The following is a 23550-nucleotide window of genomic DNA, read 5'->3' as shown; positions in this document are numbered from 1 at the left end:
GACGAGTGGGTAGTTTCCTTGGTCAGCTGGTAGCTGTGCTCCATACCCAGCTCCTCCTATGTTAGTCACACAAGTAATGTAAAGTTAATGGGGCCACTGGACAAGGTTATTTGTTTTGGGTGCTCTGTGGAGTAGGTTTCAGCATTTATTTCAGGGCTTGTACAGACTGAAACGTGGCTCCATTACTTTGCATTAGTCTTATGGCCACTAGCCAGAGCTGGGGTTATTCAGTATGAAGAACAGCATGGATGGTACTGAGGGCTAAGGGTTAACAAATCTGAATTTACCTTTTAATACAGATTATAAACAGAAGTGCCTACATCTCTGGTTCCTTTACCTCTAAGTAACTGCTGTAGAGTATCAGTGAACTATAGGTTTCTATGTTGCATGCTACAATTATTATTTCTAATCTTAAATTTAGCCAGAGGCTAACTTTGACCACAGAGAAAACACTTCCTGAAGCAGAGAGAGGGTGGGCGTGTCTGAGCTCTATATGAAGCAGAGAGGGGGTGGGCGTGTCTGAGCTCTATATGAAGCAGAGAGAGAGGGTGGGCGTGTCTGAGCTCTATATGAAGCATAGAGAGAGGGTGGGCGTATCTGAGCTCTATATTAAGCAGAGAGAGAGGCGTGTCTGAGCTCTATATGAAGCAGAGAAAGAGGGTGGGCGTGTCTAAGCTCTATATGAAGCAGAGAGAGGGTGGGCATGTCTGAGCTCTATATGAAGCAGAGAGAGAGGGTGGGCGTGTCTAAGCTCTATATGAAGCAGAGAGAGGGTGGGCATGTCTGAGCTCTATATGAAGCATAGAGAGAGGGTGGGCGTGTCTGAGCTCTATATGAAGCATAGAGAGAGGGTGGGCGTGTCTGAGCTCTATATTAAGCAGAGAGAGAGGGTGGGCGTGTCTGAGCTCTATATTAAGCAGAGAGAGAGGGTCGTCTGAGCTCTATATGAAGCAGAGAGAGGGTGGGCATGTCTGAGCTCTATATAAAGCAGAGAGAGAGGGTGGGCGTGTCTGAGCTCTATATGAAGCATAGAGAGAGGGTGGGCGTGTCTGAGCTCCATATTAAGCAGGGAGAGATGGTGGGTGTGTCTGAGCTCTATATATAGCAGGGCTGCATTCAGTTCAGACTCATTTAAAAGTATAAAAGTTAATAATTTTTGTCGCAGCGGACATTGCGCTTGTCACCAACGCAAGAGACACCGGGTTCGACTCCGGCTGTCGGCGTTGCCTCCGGCTTGGGCCAGCCGTCATACTAATTCAATTAGCGGGTGGAAGTCGATGGAAGTCGATGGGTGGTAATCTGGACGTTGTGGACAGCGACTCCTACAGGTCGGTTGGGGACGCCTGCACAGCAGAGACAGGAAATGGCGGGGGTAGTGTGAGCCTCCCACACGTTACACCTCGCCAATGAGAGTCCGCGCTGGCAGGTGAAAAGATGTGACAGGCTGCCTCCTCGTGTACCGGAGGGGACACGTGATGCAAGGCTTCTATCCTCCCTACAACCGGCCAGTGGGGGGCATATGCGAGCAACGTTCAAGACAGGGGAGGGAAGAATTGGCACAATGGAATTGGGATGGGTGAAAAATGGATAAAGTGGATAAAAAAAAATTAATAATTTTATGATTTCCACTTGCAGCCTGTAGGTACAGAATTGGAAAGCAGTGAATGGATCATTCTCAGTGAGAAGTCTGAGGATCTGCTTCAAGTTACGTGTAAGTATGAGTGTGGTGTGGTTGAGGGTATGTGATGTCATCGGTGGTGTGGTTGAGGGTATGTGATGTCATTGGTGGTGTGGTTGAGGGTATGTGATGTCATCGGTGGTGTGGTTGAGGGTATGTGATGTCATTGGTGGTGTGGTTGAGGGTATGTGATGTCATCGGTGGTGTGGATTAGGGTATGTGATGTCATCTGTGGTGTGGTTGAGGGTATGTGATGTCATCGGTGGTGTGGATTAGGGTATGTGATGTCATTGGTGGTGTGGTTGAGGGTATGTGATGTCATCTGTGGTGTGGTTGAGGGTATGTGATGTCATCGGTGGTGTGGTTGAGGGTATGTGATATCATCGGTGGTGTGGTTGAGGGTATGTTGTCATAGGTGGTTTGGTTGAGGAGGATATGTGATGTCATCTGTGGTGTGGTTGAGGGTATGTGATGTCATCTGTGGTGTGGTTGAGGGTATGTGATGTCATCGGTGGTGTGCTTGAGGGTATGTGATGTCATCGGTGGTGTGGTTGAGGGTATGTGATGTCATCAGTGGTGTGCTTGAGGGTATGTGATGTCATCTGTGGTGTGGTTGAGGGTATGTGATGTCATCGGTGGTGTGCTTGAGGGTATGTGATGTCATCGGTGGTGTGGTTGAGGGTATGTGATGTCATCAGTGGTGTGCTTGAGGGTATGTGATGTCATCAGTGGTGTGCTTGAGGGTATGTGATGTCATCGGTGGTGTGGTTGAGGGTATGTGACGTCATCAGTGGTGTGCTTGAGGGTATGTGATGTCATCAGTGGTGTGCTTGAGGGTATGTGATGTCATCAGTGGTGTGGTTGAGGGTATGTTGAATGGGATCAGTCGTCTCCTCGTTTATGAACAGGTTATTACCTCGGATATCAGTTATCGGCAATGTGTTGTTAACTAGCTAACGTTTGATATATTGGTTGATGTATATTTCCTCAGATAGATGTAGGGGTGTAACAATGCATCGCAATGCATCGATCCTAAGGTGACGATTCAACTGCATCGATTTGAAAATGTTAGAATCGATTCGAATTATTATTATTATAATTTCTTTATAATTTCTTAGTATATTTATTTTTAGGTTGATTTATTATTGACCTATAGTCCATTCATGCTGAGTGAATCAGTTCCCCCAGCCACATTTGTGTATTCAAAATGTTTGGGGGAATTAACTGATCGAGAATTAATCGAATCGAATCGTGGTCAAATGAAGAGATTTCATGATGCATTGAATCGTTGCCTGAAGAATCGTAATCAAATCGAATCGTTGTGGGGTCAAATATTTACACCCCTAGATAGATGGTATATTTAGAATTTGAATACAGGCTTCAATAGAACTGGCACAAAAGTCTGGCACCAAGCAGAGCATAGAACGCTGGTATTCTGATGTCATGACCCTTCCTTCTTTTATAGTTTCCTTGAATATGGTCAATGCATAATGGAGATCAGTGATATAATAATAAATAGTAATAATATTCCCCACTGTATATAGATGGGCCGTCCGGTACAGACCATGCAGAAGTGGAACCGCACAGAGGAGAGGACGGGAGGGATCTTTCCACTTCTCCAGGGGAGGCTCGAGAGGAACAGGAAGTACAACCTGCAGCCCATAAAGGCTCGACCAGTAACTCAAAGGAGAGTCCTTCTTCCCCTTCGAACCGAAGAGGGGTGCGAGTGGCGAGACGCGGGAAAGCCAGAGGTGCGGCCGGCAAAGGGACTTTCACCTGTGGCTTCTGCAAGAAGAGTTTCGGTAAACACTGCAACTTCAAAGCCCACCTGCTGGTGCACACCAGAGAGAGGCCGTTCAAGTGCAATGTGTGCGGTAAAGGCTTCTCGGCCAAGTGCAGCGTCAAGGTGCACCAGGTCACCGTGCACAACCGGGAGAGGCCCTTCAAGTGCACTTACTGCGGGAAGGTGTTTGGCACCCGGAGCCACCTCAGAGAGCACCTGGCCTTCAAGTGGCAGAAGACCAGGCCGGCGGTGACGTGCTCGTCGTGTGGCAAGACCCTGCCGGCCAAATGTTGCCTCAAAGGACACCGGCTGGAGTGCTGTAAAGGCGGGAAGAGGTTCACCTGTCCTCAGTGCCGGAAGGTATTCGCCAGGAGAAGCTACCTGGTGAAACACCAGGGTGTACATGTACACGCGGGGGACAAACCCTTCAAATGCCCGACGTGCGGGAAGAGCTTCACGGCTCGGCGCAGCGTCTACGTCCACCAGCTGACGGTGCACAAAGGGGAGCGGCCGTACGTCTGCAACGTCTGCGGGAACAAGTTCAGCCAGAAGAGCGGCCTCAGGGCTCACCTCAGAACCCACACGGGGGAGCGGCCGCACGCGTGCCAGCAGTGTGGCAAGGGCTTCTCCGTGAAGAGTTCCCTCAACACGCACCTCAGGGTTCACACGGGCGAGAAGGCCTTCAGCTGCGAGGCGTGCGGGAAGAGCTTCAGCCTGGCGGCCAACCTGAATCGGCACAAGCGGACCCACGGAGGAGTGAAGGCGTTCACATGCGAGTTGTGCCAGAAGGGCTTCTCCCAGGCGGGTCACCTCAAGGTCCACCGGCGCATTCACACCGGAGAACGGGCCTTCATGTGCGACACCTGCGGGAAGAGCTTCAACCAGAAGAGCTCGTTGGTGGTGCACGAGAGGACGCACACCGGCGAGAAGCCCTACCCCTGCCCCGAGTGCGGGAAGAGCTTCCGGTCGGGTCAGTATTTGAAGCAGCACAAGCTGACACACACCGGCAACAAACCGCACACGTGTGAAGAGTGCGGGAAGAGTTTCCTCACCTCGCAGATCCTGAAAACCCACCGTCTGGTTCACGGCGGAGTGAAGCCTTTCCCCTGTGACATTTGTGGCCAGGGTTACAGCTCCCTGAATTACTTGAAGATGCACAAGCGCATTCACTCCGAGGGGAAACTGTTTAGCTGCGCTCAGTGTGATAAGACGTTCTCCACACAGAACAGCCTCAACCTCCACCTGCGTGTCCACACGGGGGAGAAGCCGTACGTCTGCGAGATCTGCGGGAAAAGCTTCAGCGTCGCCCAGAACCTGGTGCGACACAAGCGGGTCCACACCGGGGAGAAGCCGTTCGTCTGCCTCCTGTGCGGAAAGAGTTTCAGCCAAGCGAATAATCTCAAAGCTCACCAGCTTGTGCACACGGGAGAAAAACCGTATGGATGCTCTAAGTGTGCCAAGAATTTCTCCTGCATGAGGAACTTGAGGGAGCACAAGTGCAACGCTGTTTGACGTTTTGTTTTCTTTTTAAATCGTCTGCTACATTTTTCATTCCATTTCAAACCTTTATTTAACGAGGCAACTGAGGTTTCTCTCATTTACAGTCACGTCGAGTTTACATACAGAAACTAGCAAAAGAAAAGGCATATAAAATCACAACAATAAGGCAACAAGACGAGACAAAGAACAAGGATAACAAATCAATTAAAACATGTACAACTTGATTGACAAAGGTTGGAGAGCAAGGTTTTAAACTCAGAGGGGAGAATCTCAATCTTTAGGGACTGTTGGAGTTCATTCCATGAGCTATAGGGGCATCATAGCAAAATGCAGATGTACCCTGTTCAGAGCAAACTCTGGGGACCTTACAGACCAGCCAGTCACTAGAACGGCTTCCATGCATGCAGCATAATGATGTGAACCAGCTGGTTTGGATGATCAGATATTGGTATCTGTCCCAAGAATGAGCCTTGTATTAATGTAGACTGACTTCTTTTCAGTATTAACTAGGATATATCATTGCAAAGAATGACCGGTCTTTGGAAGTTTATTACGATGTATTTTATTATTAAATGATGAAATCATGTATCAAATTGCCTACTATGACAAAGAATGTGTTAAGCTTCGCAATGTAAAGAGAGGTCAGATCCTTGTACACTGCTATGAGAGTTTCTCAGAGTATGCAACAAGTTACTGTAAGTAGTTAACACTGCATCTCAAGTAGCCAAAATGGTTTGAGGCCTAGAAATTCTCGTTCTCTGTTTCCCACTTACAACCTCCTAAAGAAAATAATAAACCATCATAAAATAAATTGTATGTATTTTACTTTCTTTCTTCAGACAAGTTTCAAGTTTTGTTTTATTTGCCACATATAAGGTACATGTACATTACAGTGAACATTTTTGGTTCTGTATGAGCCTTTTAAGATTGTGCTTCATACAGTAAAAAAAAAAAAAAAGGGAAAAAGAATAAAGACCAAACACTATACAACATAATACAAGCTAAAGTACAACATTGTCTATTTCACTTGTCTTATTATTACACACTGTTCTTTCAGTTCTCTGACTGCTTTTTTATTTTAAAAGAAAAGAAAAAAAGAAGAAAAAAGTAAAAGAGATTAGATTGAGGGGCTTTTAATGGAAATGCTGCGTTGTTCCCACTCCAGGCCAGCAGGTGTCGATAAAGAGCCAGAGTGTGTGTACTGCAGAAGAAACCGTAGCTCAGCCAGGCAGCAGCTGGTTCACCCTTCAACGACCAGATATATTGCTGCAAAACCTAGGATGTCCGTTTGTCTAGATGTGCAATAATGTGCCTTATTATTAGCGCCTGCATCTAGACAACTCTACACATAGGACACGATTCCAACAAGACAACAGAGTCAAACGGTCTCATCTCATTTCAACATGAATGAACCAGAAGGACTGCGGCTCCGGAGGCTGAACCGACCGCAGATAATCACAGACGACCTGCAGGAGCCTCAGTACAAGGGATCCAGGTGATGAAGTACAACTGTCTGTTAGTTAGTTAGTTAGTTAGTGTCTGTAATGAAATGCATCACACTTGAGAGGAAGATAACGAACCTTAACGTTAAGCCACCAAGTGCACGGGGTCAAATGGGCCGATCGCTGCTCGTTCGTGCATAATAAACGGATCTGGGTCAGTTGTTTTGCACAGAGGAGCATTTCGTAATGATTTCAGCCACACTCGGAGAATATAGGTGATGATGCTGTTTCTCCCTTCCACTGCAATGACCGGCGAACAGTAGCAAGCGGCTATTCATTCTAGCTCTAAGCTTTATAGAGCTGGTGAAAATAACTGGTGATTCCAGAACCATTCATTACCAGAGTTTGTTAACAGCTCTGGGTAATACCAGATGCCATAATGATGACACAGCTCTGTGCCACTGACCGCTTGTCTGATCATACTGACCTTTTACGGACACACACACACACACACACACACACACACACACACACACACACGATTAATTGAAAATGGGGGACCCTGATGTAAACAAGACGAAAGTCTTTCTCTGGTCTGCATCCCCTTAACAATTGTGTGTATTGAGCTGTACTGTATTGTACCCATTCTGCAATCTGTTAATACAATTTTCAATCAATCAATCGATCAAAACACACAAGGTTTTTCCAAAAAGCATACTTTTTTATATCGCCTCCCATATTTTCACAAATTATCGGCCCAATTTTCCATTACTTATGGTCAATCAGACTCTGATATATCGATTATTCTTAGCAATTTGGTGCCATCTTGGAACATTGCCATTGTTCTTATGAGTTCATGACTAAGGTTCACGATGACTGGTCAAGCTGGCTCTGAGTTATGTACAGTTTTATAGAAGTGGCCACATTCATTGTTCATGAATAATTATTATAACGTCATCATGTTTATCCGGTTGCACCAGCCTTTATATTGATTGTATCCCAGTCCGTGGCTGTCCTGCAGACTACCAGGCTAGGTAGTCTTTAGCTAAAACTGGACCAGGTGCATAAATCTGTGTGCAGGTTCAGTGTGTCCACTTCGCTCGTGTCCAGGTTCAGTGTGTCCACTTCGCTCTCGTGTCCAGCTTCAGTGTGTCCACTTCGCTCTCGTGTCCAGCTTCAGTGTGTCCACTTCGCTCTCGTGTCCAGCTTCAGTATGTCCACTTCGCCCGTGTCCAGCTTCAGTGTGTCCACTTCGCTCGTGTCCAGGTTCATTGTGTCCACTTCGCTCTCGTGTCCAGCTTCAGTGTGTCCACTTCGCTCTCGTGTCCAGGTTCAGTGTGTCCACTTCGCTCGTGTCCAGGTTCATTGTGTCCACTTCGCTCTCGTGTCCAGCTTCAGTGTGTCCACTTCGCTCTCGTGTCCAGCTTCAGTGTGTCCACTTCGCTCGTGTCCAGGTTCATTGTGTCCACTTCGCTCTCGTGTCCAGCTTCAGTGTGTCCACTTCGCTCGTGTCCAGGTTCATTGTGTCCACTTCGCTCTCGTGTCCAGGTTCAGTGTGTCCACTTCGCTCGTGTCCAGGTTCATTGTGTCCACTTCGCTCTCGTGTCCAGCTTCAGTGTGTCCACTTCGCTCGTGTCCAGGTTCAGTGTGTCCACTTCGCTCTCGTGTCCAGCTTCAGTGTGTCCACTTCGCTCGTGTCCAGGTTCATTGTGTCCACTTTGCTCGTGTCCAGCTTCAGTGTTGTGTCCACTTCGCTCGTGTCCAGCTTCAGTGTGTCCACTTCGCTTGTGTCTATATTGTACAGCATCCAGGTCTCAACATCCACTCCTGCCTTGAGGCTCTGCTGAGTCTGCTGTGAGGTGAGACAGGAGAGAAATCAATGAAGATCAATCGCATTTCCAATAGGCTGCCATCTCTATCCACCCAAAACCCAATGAAAAAGCCTTAAAGAACCCAATCTGTGATTTTGGTTTGACCATCTCAATCAGTGTGGTACAGTATATTCACATACATTCTTGAAAGGTTCGATCTGTAAATGGAAAGTTTGGAAACTACTCTCTCGCTTTACTGCAGTGTTTACTATGTAAACAAACCCTTTACAGCCACAATATATATCATTATATTTTTTTTATACAATTTAAGAACCCATAATTTACCAGTTGTCTAGTGTGAATCATCCTCCTATCAAGAGCTCAACTGGAGAATCAAAACATGTCTCCATTGTTCATTCCTATTTTTTTTGTTGGTGGGGCTAAACATTAGTTTACATTTGGACTATAAGGAATTGGGACTAACTGTACTATTTGTTTCCTGCAGCAGCAGCTACAGTGGAAAGGTCTTCCGTGTGACCCTGCTGTCCTTGGGCTGTTTCCTGGTTCTCCCCCTGCTGGTTATCATCCTCATCCTGGAGTCCCCCATCCAGCCGGAGATACTCAGGTGAGCGGGGAAAGCTTCCTTAATATTTTAAAAGAGAGATTTCATGATCTTTCATAGTTCCGTTTCTCTCTGGAATTCAGTATTTTACAACACAACAACAAACACTCGCTCAATTTGAGGTTTTCTGCTTCTCTTCTGTGTTGTCTTTGTCACATCCTTTTTTGTTGTTGTTGTTAAATGTGTAAGCCTGCACTTTCTCCGCAAGGAATTAGAGTTTGTTGAATTATCTTTTAGAGCCTCATATTTTGGAGTCAGCTGCGCTGTGTTTTTGCTGACACCCACTTTTACTGGTTATGAATTAATGCTGATGATTAATAAATGCTCTTCACTATAAAAAAAAATTCCATCTTTTTGTCAAAGATTTGGGTGTGGAAAAAACAAAACCAGTAAGATGACAGCCTTGATCTCGACTATGTGAAGTAAAATGGCATTTATAGACCATAAGGTGAAGCCTGAGAAGTGGCTAGAAATTGATTCTCGTTCCCACCTCGGGGGACTACGCAATTTTCACTCTGGGTGAAAGATCTATTGGTGTAGATTTAGGAATAAAAAGTTCTCTATTTAGAATCCACCCGGTTTTGCGCAATTATAATTGTGAAAGTCGGGACTAGATCTTTCCTCGCAAACGGATACTTGGTCATCGCGTAGTTATATTTGGTGTAATTGGAGCGAGTTCTGTCACATGTCTTGCGCTCGACCAATAGCAGCCTCTTTGTTGCCAAGTTACAGACCACAACACAATTTGTGTAAACAGTCTAACGTGACCTTAGCATGCCATCTAACGTTAGCAAAAAGGTTTCTAAACAATGTTATATGTATACGCTACTTGCTCTAGGCCTTTTATCGACACAAAGTGATTGGATACAGCTGAGAAACGGGCCACAACGTGTTCTGCAGCTCAAGATGTGGATGTAGGGTCTGAGCTTATAAGTGAAAGTCCTCTGAAAATACTTTTATCCAGGACAGCCCTGTACTTCCAGTCTTGTGCGTAATTTGCAAGACCATGATATGCAGCAAATGTGTATAAAAAACACTTTACCTTGTGATTCCCAACCTGCAATATTAACTCAATCAGCGCCAGATGGCGCTGTGTACCGTGTGGTAGGAAGGCCACCGCTTTAAAGTATAGGAATACATGGCAGTGTTTGCAGGGCTCAAACTATATTATATATCATAGCTATGGATATAATACTATTGCCCATTTGACATTGAGTATCTATCGTTCAATTTGTGAAAAAGAAATAATTTTTTCATCCATACATTCCCGTTTTATACCGTGGTGAATATGAGTATAGTTTTAGAGTAATCCTGTCTAATCCCAGAAAACGACGCTATGCAGCGTTTAGTGCATTTCACTAAAAACGTGCAGTTTCTCGCCTGTATCAACAATCAATCTGAAATCAACGCTATATTGCGTTTTTCTATGCTTTGATCGTCACCAACGGAATACGTTACACACACACACACATTACACACACATACACTCGGATCGCAGTGAAGGGATTCTTGGATCAACGCAAGATTGATACCATATAGCCCTTACCTTGACTAGGATGTACTCTAAAAATAATATTCCAATTATCTGATCGCCATTCCAAGTATTGATGTCGATCGTGTTGCCAACATAATCCACCAAAGACATTGAACCGGGAGTGCTTGTTTCTCCTCAATCCATGCGTTATATATATATTGCATGCACTCATCTGTGTTTCACTACACACTTGAGTGCATGCTTACCAACTGTTAGTCTGCAACACTACTATCACCGACATCTAAGAAGGGAGATCCCCCCTTGAATGGCCCTTCTAAGGTTTCTCTCCTCCACACTGCCTGTGGAACATTTTCCCTATTGTTAGGTTTTAGTGAGTTTTTCCTTACCTTCGCGTGGGGTATGTCTGGGAGTGCTTGCATTCTTTCATTTATTTGCATTTATTTTAAATTTGTTGGACCTTATGGTGTTCTTGTTCTGTTCTTGACTTATTGTTATGTTTTCTTCTTGACTTGTTTAAAGAAGACATGTACGGCCCATGGGGACATTAACGTGTGTTGTCGGGCCTTATAAATAAATTAGATTTGATTTGTCCTGCCCGACAAGGAAAACCCCTCCCGGACACTTTAGATCGACGCACAGCCAAAGACGGAGAGTTTCAATTGATGTGCAATACCGGCCGCAAGGCGGCAAGCGGCGGTATTGGACGTTTGCGATCTCAGACTCATTCCCAATGATAACACGGGCTCCCTCGATGGATTATGAATTTGAATATCGAATAAAAGAAATAACGATAGAAAACCCAACTTTTCTCGGGTTTGGCGCTCAAGCGTCGGCGAGTTAACCCGACTTTATTCGTGAGTGGCGTCCAATGAGTTAAAGATGCTGGTACAATTTTCAGATTCAGATTCCTTTATTGTCACTTTTTTCAGTACTTTACAGCAAGAAGATTGAAAATCTATTTATTGTTGTCCCTCGACCATAGCAGTTTCCAATAATAAAATACAATAAATTTTGCATAGAAAAAACTAAGTTGACTAAATTAAAGATTACTATATACAGTTCTAAAAAGTGTGCAGTGCAATACGATAATTTTTTTTTTTTTTTTTTAAACTTACATTTTTATTTTTATACAAACATATGTATATTTTTATACAAACAGCACTTACAAAAAAAAAAAAAAAAACGAACACAATAAAAACAAAAAAAAACAGTGCACATAAATGGTTACATGGGTATCATGGTTAGTTGTCTGGTTCCCCTACAGTTGTTTTCCAGGTACTTAATACAAAGGCTGATTGTATACCTCCCTTAAACAGGTATAAAAATGTAATTCCTACTCAAAGATGTTAAATACTGACTAAGGCATGTATGTGTGATCTGGGTCCAGAGCAGGGGGGTATCTAGACCCAGCACTTCAGTAGGGCACAGAAGGGCACCAACAACTACGAAGCGGTCGCGCGACCGCGAAAAAAATTTGGCCGGTTTTGGCCGGTTTGTGGGCGAAAATGGGTGGATTTTGTAACTATTTTTTTTAAACTTTATTTCGGTTTTAGGGTTAGGTTAGGGTTATGTTATTTAATTATTTTGGGGAGCCAGCCCCCCAAACTCCTGAAATGCATAGAAATCTATGAAATAAATAAAACAATCTGACATTTATATTAAAAAGAGCTAGCCACACAAACCCCTAAAATACATAGAAATCTATGCATTTTGGAACAGTTACTATATATATAGTCAATAAAGCATTTAGTCATACTTAAAGTTTAAAGTGCTTTACTTGCATTGAACATTGCATTGAACATTGAACATTGAGGAGACATCATTAGAAAGCACAATGTATGTTTCCATAGTTACGCATATGACACACAATTGTACATCTCCGCTGAACCAAATGATCACACAGCTATAAACTCCATTTCCGCCTGTCTCTTAGCAATAAACAAATGGATGACGAACAACTTCCTAAAATTAAATGAGGGCAAAACTGAAATCCTACTAGTCGGTCCTATAACAAAAAGAGAAATGTTACAGAGCAATATGGGGCAACTTACTCCTTGGATCAAACCCGAAGTTACAAGTAAGTAACCTACACTGGCTTCTGGTAACATTTAGAATTGATTTCAAGGTCCTCCTCCTTATATACAAAGTATAAACATTGTGATCATCTACTACTGGTCTATTGAAGGTTCCAAGCCACAGTCTAAAGAAAATCAGGGATGCAGCCTTTGCTAACTATGCACCAAAGTTATGGAACACACTACCTATGGACATTAGGGAAGCTAGATCTCTTAATATTTTCAGAAATAAGCTAAAAACATACCTCTTCACCATAGCCTTCTAATACACCCCGCTGTTGATTGTACTGTAGCACTATTTTACTCTGGCCATTCTATTGCATAATTTTACTATCTATTCTACTATTCTATTATTGCACTGTATTATTGGTATGCAAACCAGTCAACTTACAAAAAAGAGCCTGTTGGAGGATTTCAACAAGATAAATGCAGTGCAAAATATTTCACTATAATATTTCAAAGCGAAGTAAAAAATATTATAATAATTATTTGATCATGTTAAATGATCATTTGATCATGTTAAAAAAGGGAAAATAAAAAACATTTGTTAAAAAAATTTTTTATTTATTTTTTCATCACTGGGGCACAGATGATCATCACTAGGGCACGTGCCCTAGTGATAGTGGTCTAAATACGCCGATGGTCCAGAGACCCTCCTTGAGCTTCTTTCTTCCCTTATCCTTTTTTTTTTATAATTAACTTTCACTTTGCCTTTTGATTCACCCATGCACAAACCACATCATCCCTGAATATTAATATAACACCGTTAAACAGACATAAATAATAAAGTATAAAAACATAAAGCAATTGTAATACCCCAAAAAAAAATAGAAAATACTAACTAAAGCATAGTTGTGTGACATGGGTTCAGAGACCCTCCTTGAACTTCTTTCCTCCTTTACCCTTCGTCCTCTTGTGTTGCATTTGGTTCTTCCTCTGTGATGTCGTTTTCGTTCCCTTTATAATCCTCCCACTTTCCCCATCTTTCCCCAAATTTCTCTTCCTGTAACCTCAGCATGTGTGTTATCCTCTCCATATCCTGTATTTCTTCCACTATTCCTACCCATTGTGCTATTGTCGGTGGGTCTTCCTTGTACCACAGTCTCGTTATTGCTTTTCTGGCCGCTATCAACATTATCTTTATTAAATATTTGTCCCCCCCTTGTATTCCCTCGTGTGTCAGGTCTCCTAAGTAAAGCACCAGTCCTGTTTGTGGTAACCCGTATCCTAATATTCTGATCATTGCCTCCCCTATCTCCTCCCAATACCCCTTCAGCTTCTGACATCCCCAGAATATGTGCGTGTGATTTGCCCCCTCCTTCCCACACATCCTCCAGCATGCTCTTTGTGTTGGTGCATATTTTCCCTTCAGCTCTGGGGTTATAAAGAATCTGATTATTTTTCCATCCAAATTCTTTCCATATCCTCGATCCTGTTGTTGAATGTTGCACCTCGCATATGTTCCCCCATTCCTTCCCTGTTATTCCCATCTCTAGTTCTCTCTCCCATTTCTCCCTTATATAATCGGTCGTGTGTCCCTTGCTGGTCATTATAGCCCGGTACAGTGCTGATATTACCCTTCCTTTCCCTCCTTCGTATGCCCTTACTATCATCCTAATTATTCCATTCTGTTCTTCTTCCTTGTCCCCTCTTATTTCTTTATTATAGTAATCTCTAATCTGTAGATATCTGAAGTGGTCCTTGTTTTCTAGTCCAAATTTCTCCTTTAATTTTTGTAGTGTTTGCATTTCCCCCTTCTCTATCATTTTGCATATCGCTGTTGCCCCCCCCCCCCCTCTCCCACCTTCTGAATCCATGGTCTAACCTCCCTGGTTTGAATCTCTTGTCATATGCTACCCATCTCAGGACCCCTGACTGCTTCTCCAATTTGTGTGTTTTTACTACTCTGTTCCATATGGTCAAGGACGGTGCATTTGGTGATTGGATCTAATAGTCCCTCTTTTTCTTTAAATAGTTCCCTATCTCCCACCAGAGCTTGTACCTTGTATCCCTCCCCTTCTTTTTCAATGTCTTTCCATCTTGCCTCATATCTGTCGTTACACCAGCTGCTCTCAGTTGTGCTGCATAGTAATAATCTTGTAGGCTGGGTACTGCCATCCCTCCCTCTTCCTTTGGTAGTTGTAGTGTTTTATATCTGACCCGTGGTCTTCTCCCCGCCCATATGAACCTCGATATCAGTCTGTCCCACTCCCTGAATTGATTCTGTGGTATTTGTATCGGTAGTGACTGGAATAGGTACAGTAACCTTGATAGTATGTTCATTTTAATGACCTCTATTCTTGAATTGAAGTCCAAGGGCATTACTGTCCATCTCTCTAAGTCTCTCTTGATGTTCTGATTTATCTGTGTATAGTTCGCCTCAAACAGTTTCTCCACCCCTCTCGTGATGTTCACCCCTAAGTATTTAATCTTATCCATGTCCCATCTTATCCCGTACTGTTCTCTAATTTCCGTCGTTGGGGTATAGTTCCATGCTAAGGTCTGTGTCTTTGTCACGTTTAGTTTGTATCCTGAGTAGTGGCCATATTCCTTCAGTAGATCCATCAGTGCCGGGAAGCTCTTGTCTGGTTGCCTCATGTATACTATCACGTCGTCTGCAAATAGGCCTAGTTTATATTCCGTTCCCTTTATCCTTACTCCCTTAATGTCCTCGGTCTGTCTGATCAGTTGTGCCAGTGGTTCTATGAAAACGGCGAAGAGCGTCGGTGAGAGACAACATCCCTGTCTGGTAGCCCTCTCTAATCTGATTCTATCCGTCAAGCTAGTAGGATCATGGCGCTGCAACGAACGGCTGCCTCTCTGATCGCTCCGTCGAGACTGTGCTTTCTTTTGTTAATTTTTATAGTATTAAGAGTTTTATTTGCACCTACTGTTGGTGCATTATACGTGTATGACTGTCAGTCAATCATTGACATTGGATTAAAGAAAACTTACCGATTGGATTGCTCTCTGGATCGGATTGCCGAACAACAACAATGGCCAGCGGAGATCCTTTGTTGTGGCCATGGCCAAAGCCAGGAGACGCCACGACGAAGAGAGCCGGAGTCCGGAACAGACTGAGGTCCAAACGACACAGAACCACATTGCCCAGCATATTGTTGGCCAATGTGCAATCGATAGGGAATAAACTGGACGACATCAGAGCACGGATCCAATTCCAGAGGGACATTCGGGATTGTAACGTCCTCTGTTTCACAGAAACTTGGCTGAGTCCAGATGTCCCGAATCACGCAATAGAACCGGCAGACCACTTCTTCGCCCTCCGCAAGGACCGGACGGCAGAAGAGTCACTAAAGAAGAAAGGAGGCGGCATTGCCTTCATGATAAACCAGGAGTGGTGCGATGTAGGCAACGCAAAGGAACTGTCTAACCACTGCTCCCCAGACCTGGAGTTTATCACGATAAAATGTCGACCCTTCTTCCTCCCAAGAGAGTTAACGTCCATCATCCTCATCGGAGTGTACATTCCACCACACGCGAACACTGGGGTCGCACTTTCAAAACTTCACGACGAGGTAAACAAACTCCAGACAGCTAATGTTGACGCTGCCATTTTGGTTCTGGGTGATTTCAACAGCGCGCGTCTTAAAAAGGTGTTGCCGAATTTCTATCAGCATGTGACCTGTCCCACCAGAGGCGAGAACATATTAGACCATGTATACTCGCAATTTAAGAATGGGTACAAGTCACAGGCTCTTAGTCCATTCGGTAAAAGCGATCACGCCGCCATCTTTCTTTTGCCAAAGTACAAACAAAGTCTCAAGCGAACGCCGGTGGTCTCGCGAGAGGTTAAGCGTTGGGCCGTGACGTCAGAGGAGTCACTCCAAGCTGCACTTGAATGCACAGACTGGAGTGTATTCCGTGATAACACAGCCAATATTAACGAATACACCGAAACGGTAATTGACTGTCTGTACTCTGGTAGAAGAAACAATCCCCTCCACCAAAATTAAAATCTACCCAAATCAAAAGCCCTGGGTAGACAAATCCGTCCGTGAGGCTCTGAAAGTGCGCACATCAGCATACAACACCGGGCTGGTGACAGGCAACATGGAAGAACACAAGATGGCAAGATACAACGTCAGGAGAGCAGTAATAGAGGCAAAACGGCGTTACAGGGATAAAGTTGAACTTCAGTTTGAACAGGCTGACTCTAGAGGCATGTGGCAGGGCCTCAGAACAATGACAGACTACAAAGGCACCCCCCTCAAACTGAACAGTGACATCTCCTTAGCAAATTATCTCAATTCCTTCTATGCGAGGTTTGAGGCTGTGAATAACAACACCAGCCTACAAACCACGGCAATGGGGGGGGGGGGGTCTGCTGATGGAGACTCAGTGTTCAGGGTAACAGAGCATGAGGTGAGACGGATCTTTAAAAAAGTGAATATCAGGAAGGCAGCAGGACCGGACGGCATCCCCGGCCGCGTCCTAAAAGTCTGTGCCGACCAACTGGCCCCGGTATTCACTGACATCTTCAACCTGTCCTTGGAACAGGCTGTCATCCCCACCTGTCTGAAGAAGTCCACCATCATCCCTGTACCCAAAAAATCTACGCCCGCTTGCCTCAACGACTACCGCCCTGTAGCCCTCACCTCCATAGCCATGAAGTGCTTTGAGAAGCTAGTGAAGGGCTACATCTGTTCCTCCCTCCCCATCAACCTGGACCCTCTGCAATTTGCATATCGCCCCAACAGGTCCACGGAGGACGCCATAGCCCATGTGCTGCACACAGCAGCATCACACCTGGACAAGAGGCAGGGGAACTATGTGAGAATGCTGTTCATCGACTACAGCTCAGCATTCAATACCATAGTCCCCTCCAAACTCATAGCCAAGCTCAGGACCTGGGCTTGAACTATGACCTCTGCCAGTGGGTCTTGGACTTCCTGACGGGCAGACCCCAGGTGGTAAGAGCCGGCAACTGCACCTCCTCATCCATCACGCTCAACATAGGGGCCCCCCAGGGCTGTGTTCTGAGCCCCCTCCTCTACTCCCTGTACACACATGACTGCGTAGCACAGCGGAACAACAACACCATCATCAAATTTGCTGATGACACAGTAGTGGTGGGCCTGATCTCTGCCAACGACGAAAGGGCCTACCTCTACCTCATTTTTCTTCTTCTAAATTACATGCTATATTATGTTATTTGATACTATCTTGTCTAGCACAGTCTCTGGAGCGTAACAGTAAGAAGCATTTTGTATGAAAGTATTCTGTACTTCTGTATGACAACTATTAAAGAACTTGAACTTGAACCTCCTGGTTTGGGAATAGCACTGCACAAGACCGTAGCAGACTACAAAGAGTGACACGTTCAGCCGAACGCACAATTGGAGGGGGGCTTCCCACCCTCCAGAACATTTACAACAAGCGGTGCAAGGGGAAGGCTAAGAGAATTATTAAGGACTCGAGCCACCCGAACAACTGCCTCTTTGAACTGCTGCGGTCAGGCAAGCGATACCGGAGTCTTAAGGCGAGCACAGAAAGACTCAGAAGAAGCTTCTATCCCCAGGCCATCAGGCTGCTAAACGAACAATAAACACTATGCAACAACCATCAAATGCACACAGCACACACACCCACACGCACACACTCACTCAAACAAACAACACACTGCAGCACCCACTCTCCACACTTTAGATCACACAAACACACTTTACACTTTATATTTATTGATAAAGGATTTGCACTACAACTCGTACACCTACTGTGAATTGTACCTAAATTGCACCTCGTCCCATTTCTGCCTTGCACTATATAGTATTGTATATTAGTACACTGCACAGTATTGTATATTGTATGGTAACTACGTCTATTCTGCATCGAACATTGTACATATGTCTAAACTGAACACTGTGACCTCATTTTTTTACTTCTAATTTTACTATGTTATTTTATTTCATACTTATCTTGTCTTGCACAGTCTCTGGAGCGTAACAGTAAGAAGCATTTTGTATAAAAGTATTCTGTACTTCTGTATGACAAATATTAAAGAAACTTGAAACTTGAAGCTGCCATTCACCTTAACCCTCGCTGTCGGTTCTTGATATAGCGCCTTGATCATCTTCATCGCCCTCCCGTTCAGTCCGAACCTCATCAATGTTTTATATAAAAATGTCCAGCTCACACTGTCAAATGCTTTTTCTGCATCTAGGCTAATCAGTACCGCGCTACCCCCTTGTTTTTGTATCTCCTCTACTATGTGTAATGTCTTTCTCACATTGTCCTGTGTCTGTCTCCCTTTAATAAATCCAGTTTGATCTTCATCTATAATGTCTGGCATAAACGTCTCAAATCTCTCTGATATTATCGATGTATACATCTTGTAATCCACGTTAAGTATGGACACAGGTCTGAAACTACTACATAATTCCCTATCCTTCCCTTCCTTCGGTATCGTGGTGATTATGGCTTCCTTCCACGAGGGGGGCATTTTACCCTCTTCCATCGTGTGTCTGAACGCCGCCCCTAACATGGGTGCTAATTCAGTTCTAAATGTCTTGTAGAATTCCGATGGGAATCCGTCGCTCCCCGGAGACTTGTTGTTTTTTGCTCTACTAATTGCCTCTTCCAGTTCTTGTTCCGTAATTATTTTATTTAATTCTTCATTCTGTTCTTTCCCTATCGATGGTAACTCTAGCTTCTCCAGATATGTTTCTATTTCCTCTTCTCCCGCTGCTTTTGGCTGTGTGTATAATTTCTCATAGTATTCTAAATGTCCTCTCTATTTCAGCTGGGTCCCTCAATATTTCATTAGTCTTTGTATCCCTTATTGTGTGTATCGTGTTCAACTTCTGTTGCGTCCTAATTCTCCTAGCCAACAGTCTGGTCGCTTTTGGTCCCCCTTCATAATACGTTTGTTTCATGAACCTCGCTTTCTTTTCTATTTCCGTCAATAATTCCCTATTTATCCTGGCCTTTACTTCTTTGATTTCTCCGAGCGTTTCCTGTTCTTTTGATATCTGGTGTCTCCCCTCTAGCTTCTTCAGCTTCCCTATCAGACTGTGATATGTCTCCGTTCTGGCCTTCTTCAGCATTGCTGTCTTTTCCATCAATTTCCCCCTTATCACCACCTTCAGTGTGTCCCATAGAATGTTCGGGTCTACCGCCCCGTTGTCATTTTCTTCCTTATATCTGGCTATCTCCTCCTTGATCTGACTCACCACCCCCTTGTTATTTAATATTCCTACATTTAGTCTCCAGATCGTGTTCCTCCGTCTCCCTTCTAGATCTACTGTCAGATATATGGCACTGTGATCCGATATGTCCGCCACTCCTATACTGCTCTCCCGTGCCCTGTAACTGTCCCCCGTCGTCATCAAAAATTAGTCTATTCTCGCATATGTCACGTGTGGGTGTGAGTAATGTGTGTATTCCCTGTCCATGGCGTGCATCCCCCTCCAAACATCTGTAATTCCCATTTCCGTCATCTGAATATTCATATATCTACTGATGGGTGCTCGTCCTTTTCTAGTACTCGTGGTGTCTAGGTCGTGATTCAGTACTACGTTAAAATCTCCCGTGCATATCAATATCCCTTCTAGTTCCATCACTATCATATCAAAAATGGTCTCATATAAATCCCTCTCACTCTCTGGGGGTGCATAAACATTCACTAACTTAACCATTTGGCCCTCCATTTTCCCCTTCACCAGAACAAACCTTCCCTCCTTGTCTCTTACTTCCTTGATCAATTCAAATTTGACTGTTTTTGATTAACGTGATTACTCCTCTCCTCGGGTTCCGTTTAAAGGAACTATAGTATGCATTTTCATATCCAAATCTCTTCAGTTTCTCATGATCCTGTGCTACCAAATGTGTCTCCTGCAGAAAAATCACTTCCATCTCACTTTTTTTACATTTCAACATCACTTTGTTCCTCTTTATCGCATTATTCATTCCATTAACGTTTAACGACATCATTTTTATACCTTTAACCATTGTCATCTTTCTTCTTCTTTCGTCTGTCAGTCCCCCCCATGTCACATTCATTCCCCCCTCCGGTTGGAGCCTCCGCTCTCTTCACCGAATACATATAATGATTAACATAAATAAAAAACATAAACTTTACATAAAGTGCTCCCAAGGCGTTCGGGGGGTCCCTGTGTCCCCCCCTGTCCCCTGCTGGTGGGTGAGGGGTAATTGCTCTCCTAGCGAGAGGCCCCCTCCTGACGGCTTGGGGGTTTGAAACCCTTACCCCCAATCGCTCGTCATATTTGTCCAGCTTTCTTACTGTTTTTTTTTTTTGTGCTGTCGAGCTCCTGGTCAAAAGCGCTCTGTCCTTCCTTCTGACCAAAGACCCTCTTTTCCTAGGTCCCTCTCAATGTGACTCATATGTTTCAATGTCCCTCCTTCCTCCCATACCCGTGTGCGGTGTCTCCTGTGTACCCCTTTTTACTTTCTTTTCCTCCCCTCTATTTTCTATGTGATGTCCATTTATCCCCTTAATCCCTCCAAACTGTGTTACTCGCAGTGTGTGTCTATGTATTTGTTTCAGTATGTTCTGTGTCTCGTCTATCAAACCTAGTTATATTTCCATTTATTTCCTCCATCAGCTTGTGTATTATGTGTCCATGTATACGTTATGTTCATTTCTATATCCTGCCTCTACCTGGTAATGTGTGTTTATGCATATGTTATTTCAGTTTCTATATTTTGTCTCTATTTGGATAGTTTTTTCAATCTCTTGTGCGTGTACTCATCCGTTCGCCTCCTCCCGCCTCCTCTCCCCTCCTTCTCCGTCTCTGGCCTCCTCGTCCGTCTCCGCCCTCGTTCTGTCACATTTCACCTCTGCCTTCTCCTCTCTCCTCCCTCCTCTCCCTGGTTTCGGTCTCCTACTCTGGTCCATCTGCGTGCCCCCTCCAATCTCTGCTGCAGGCTCCGCGTCTGGTCCTCCTGTCTCCTTCCTTCTCCGTCCTCCGCCATCTGCATCCCCCGTCGTCTCATCTCCTGCGCCGCCTCTCGTGCCGTCGCGTATGTCACCGTCCCTTCCTCCCAGTGAATCCTTAGCGAGGTCATGGGTGATTGGAATCTCATTCCGTTTTCTTTCAGAGTTTTCTTCAGTCCCGCGTAGGACCTGCGTGTTATTGCTACCGCTGTCGAGTAATCGTGATCAAACGATAGTCTTTTCCCTTCGATTTCAATCTTCTTGGTCCACGCGGTTCTGAGTATCAATTCCTTAATCTCAAATCTCAGAAAGTTAATAATCACCGCTCTCGGAGGTCTGTCTGGGTCACCGATTCCCCTTCGACTCCTTCTTTCAATCCCCATATTCTGATGTTATTTCTCCGTGACCTCCCCTCCATGTCCGACATCTTTGTCTCCATCTGTTCTTGTTTCTGAATCGCACATGTTAATACCTCGTGTATCTCTGTGTTCCATTCCTCCGCTTGTGCCGTCCTAGTCTGTAACTCGGTCACGTTTCTGTCCGCCATCTTCTCCTCCACCCTTTTGAGTTCTGTATTCATTTCACCTCTGAAGTCCTCCTGTTCCTTCCTCAATTCCTCCCGTAGCTTCCCAATATCATTCCTTATCGTGTCCGTGTTCAGTTTTATCGCCGCTGTTATGTTCTCCAGTATCCCGGCCTGCATGACCACGGCCCATCCTGGCATTCCCGTGTCTGCTTCGGCGGGACCTCCCCCTTCTTCCGCCTGTCTCTTCTCGGCTTCGCTTCGGGGACTCTGTTTCTTCAAATTCTCTTCTTCTCGTGTGTTCTCCATTTCTCTTTCCTTCACAATCGTTGTCTCTTCCTTACTTCTCGTGTGCATTTTCATTTTTAATCACTTTTCGGGTCCTTTTTTATCCGTTTTTTCGCTCATTTAACCAGGAGCTCTTTCGCACGTCCAATACGATAATCTTAGTTTAGAATAAAATAAGATGACTAGAATAAATATGACTATACAGTTCTAAAAAAGTGTACAGTGCAGATCAGGATGTAGATATTCTAAAGATTGAGGTTGTACACATAACAGAGTTCAGTGGATAGTATAATGAGAAAAAGAATAGACCCACACACTTTATCAAGATAGTTAATCAATCAAAACACTACACCACCCCCTTAATTTGGAATAATGTAAAAACCTTTTTTTAGAAACATTGTTTAGAAACCTTTTTGCGAACTTTAGAAGGTGTTTTATGTCCATTTACGTCCTCTTCTGTACTCGTCGACATGTAACGTTACTCCGTGGATGTCATATTTGTTGTTGCCCGGCGGCCGTATCCTGGCAACACAGCGGCTGCTATTGGTCGAGCGCAAGACACGTGACAGAACTTGCACCAATTACACCAAATATAACTACATGACGACCAAGTATCCATTCGCGAGGAAAGATCTAGTCCCGACTTTAAAATTATAATTGCGCAAAACCGGGTGGATTCTAAATAAAGAACTTTTTATTCCTAAATCTACACCAATAGATCTTTCACATGGTTGACTAGAGAATTTGCAATGTAGCTTGGTCCTGTTCCATTTAGTGCTTTGTATATAAGGAGGAGGACCTTGAAATCAATTCTAAATGTTACCGGAAGCCAGTGTAGGTTAGCTAATACTGGACTGATGTGGTCTCTCCTCTTGGTTCTAGTTAGTAGCCTAGCTGCCGAGTTTTGAATGAGTTGGAGTTGTTCTGTTTTTTTGGGAGGCCAGTGAGGAGTGCATTACAGTAGTCAAGTCGGCTTGAGATAAAGGCATGGATCAGTTTTTCAGTGTCTTTTTGATTTATAAATGGCCGTACCTTAGCTATGTTTCTAAGGTGGAAAAATGATGTTTTTGTCACCTTGTTGATGTGTGATTTAAAGCTTAGGTCTGAGTCTATTATAACACCAAGACTTGTAACTTCGGGTTTGATCCAAGGAGTAAGTTGCCCCATATTGCTCTGTAACATTTCTCTTTTTGTTATAGGACCGACTAGTAGGATTTCAGTTTTGCCCTCATTTAATTTGAGGAAGTTGTTCGTCATCCATTTGTTTATTGCTAAGAGACAGGCGGAAATGGAGTTTATAGCTGTGTGATCATTTGGTTCAGCGGAGATGTACAATTGTGTGTCATCTGCGTAACTATGGAAACATACATTGTGTTTTCTAATGATGTCTCAGAGTGGCAGCAGCATGTATAGTGAGAA

At 44.3% G+C, this 23550-nt stretch overlaps 2 protein-coding genes across 3 annotated transcripts in view; both read left to right on the top strand.

The window, feature by feature from the left end:
* Positions 1-1717: 1717 nt before the first annotated feature.
* On the top strand, positions 1718-5716 carry LOC311234651 (uncharacterized protein; the record flags this gene model as incomplete). The annotated part of the gene is made up of 2 exons (XM_084321897.1): positions 1718-1769; positions 3223-5716. The coding sequence occupies 2 exons, from the start codon at positions 1718-1720 to the stop codon at positions 4971-4973; spliced, it is 1803 nt and encodes a 600-aa protein (XP_084178023.1). The 3' UTR covers positions 4974-5716.
* Positions 5717-6177: 461 nt separating this feature from the next.
* The window catches only part of apmap (adipocyte plasma membrane associated protein), a 74658-nt gene continuing 57285 nt past the window's right edge, over positions 6178-23550 (top strand). The window contains exons 1-2 of one of the 2 annotated variants that reach the window (XM_084322135.1): positions 6178-6456; positions 8723-8839. In XM_084322135.1, the coding sequence (XP_084178261.1) occupies positions 6365-6456; positions 8723-8839 (209 nt within the window). In that variant the 5' untranslated portion in view covers positions 6178-6364. Of the gene's footprint in view, positions 6457-8719; positions 8840-23550 lie in introns of both variants that reach the window. The other variant, XM_084322134.1, reaches the window with a different exon arrangement.

Source organism: Notolepis coatsorum, assembly GCF_963971535.1.
Source record: "Notolepis coatsorum genome assembly, chromosome: 9".
NCBI classification, from domain to species: Eukaryota; Metazoa; Chordata; class Actinopteri; order Aulopiformes; family Paralepididae; genus Notolepis; species Notolepis coatsorum.
This window is presented reverse-complemented; position numbering and strand designations above follow the sequence as displayed.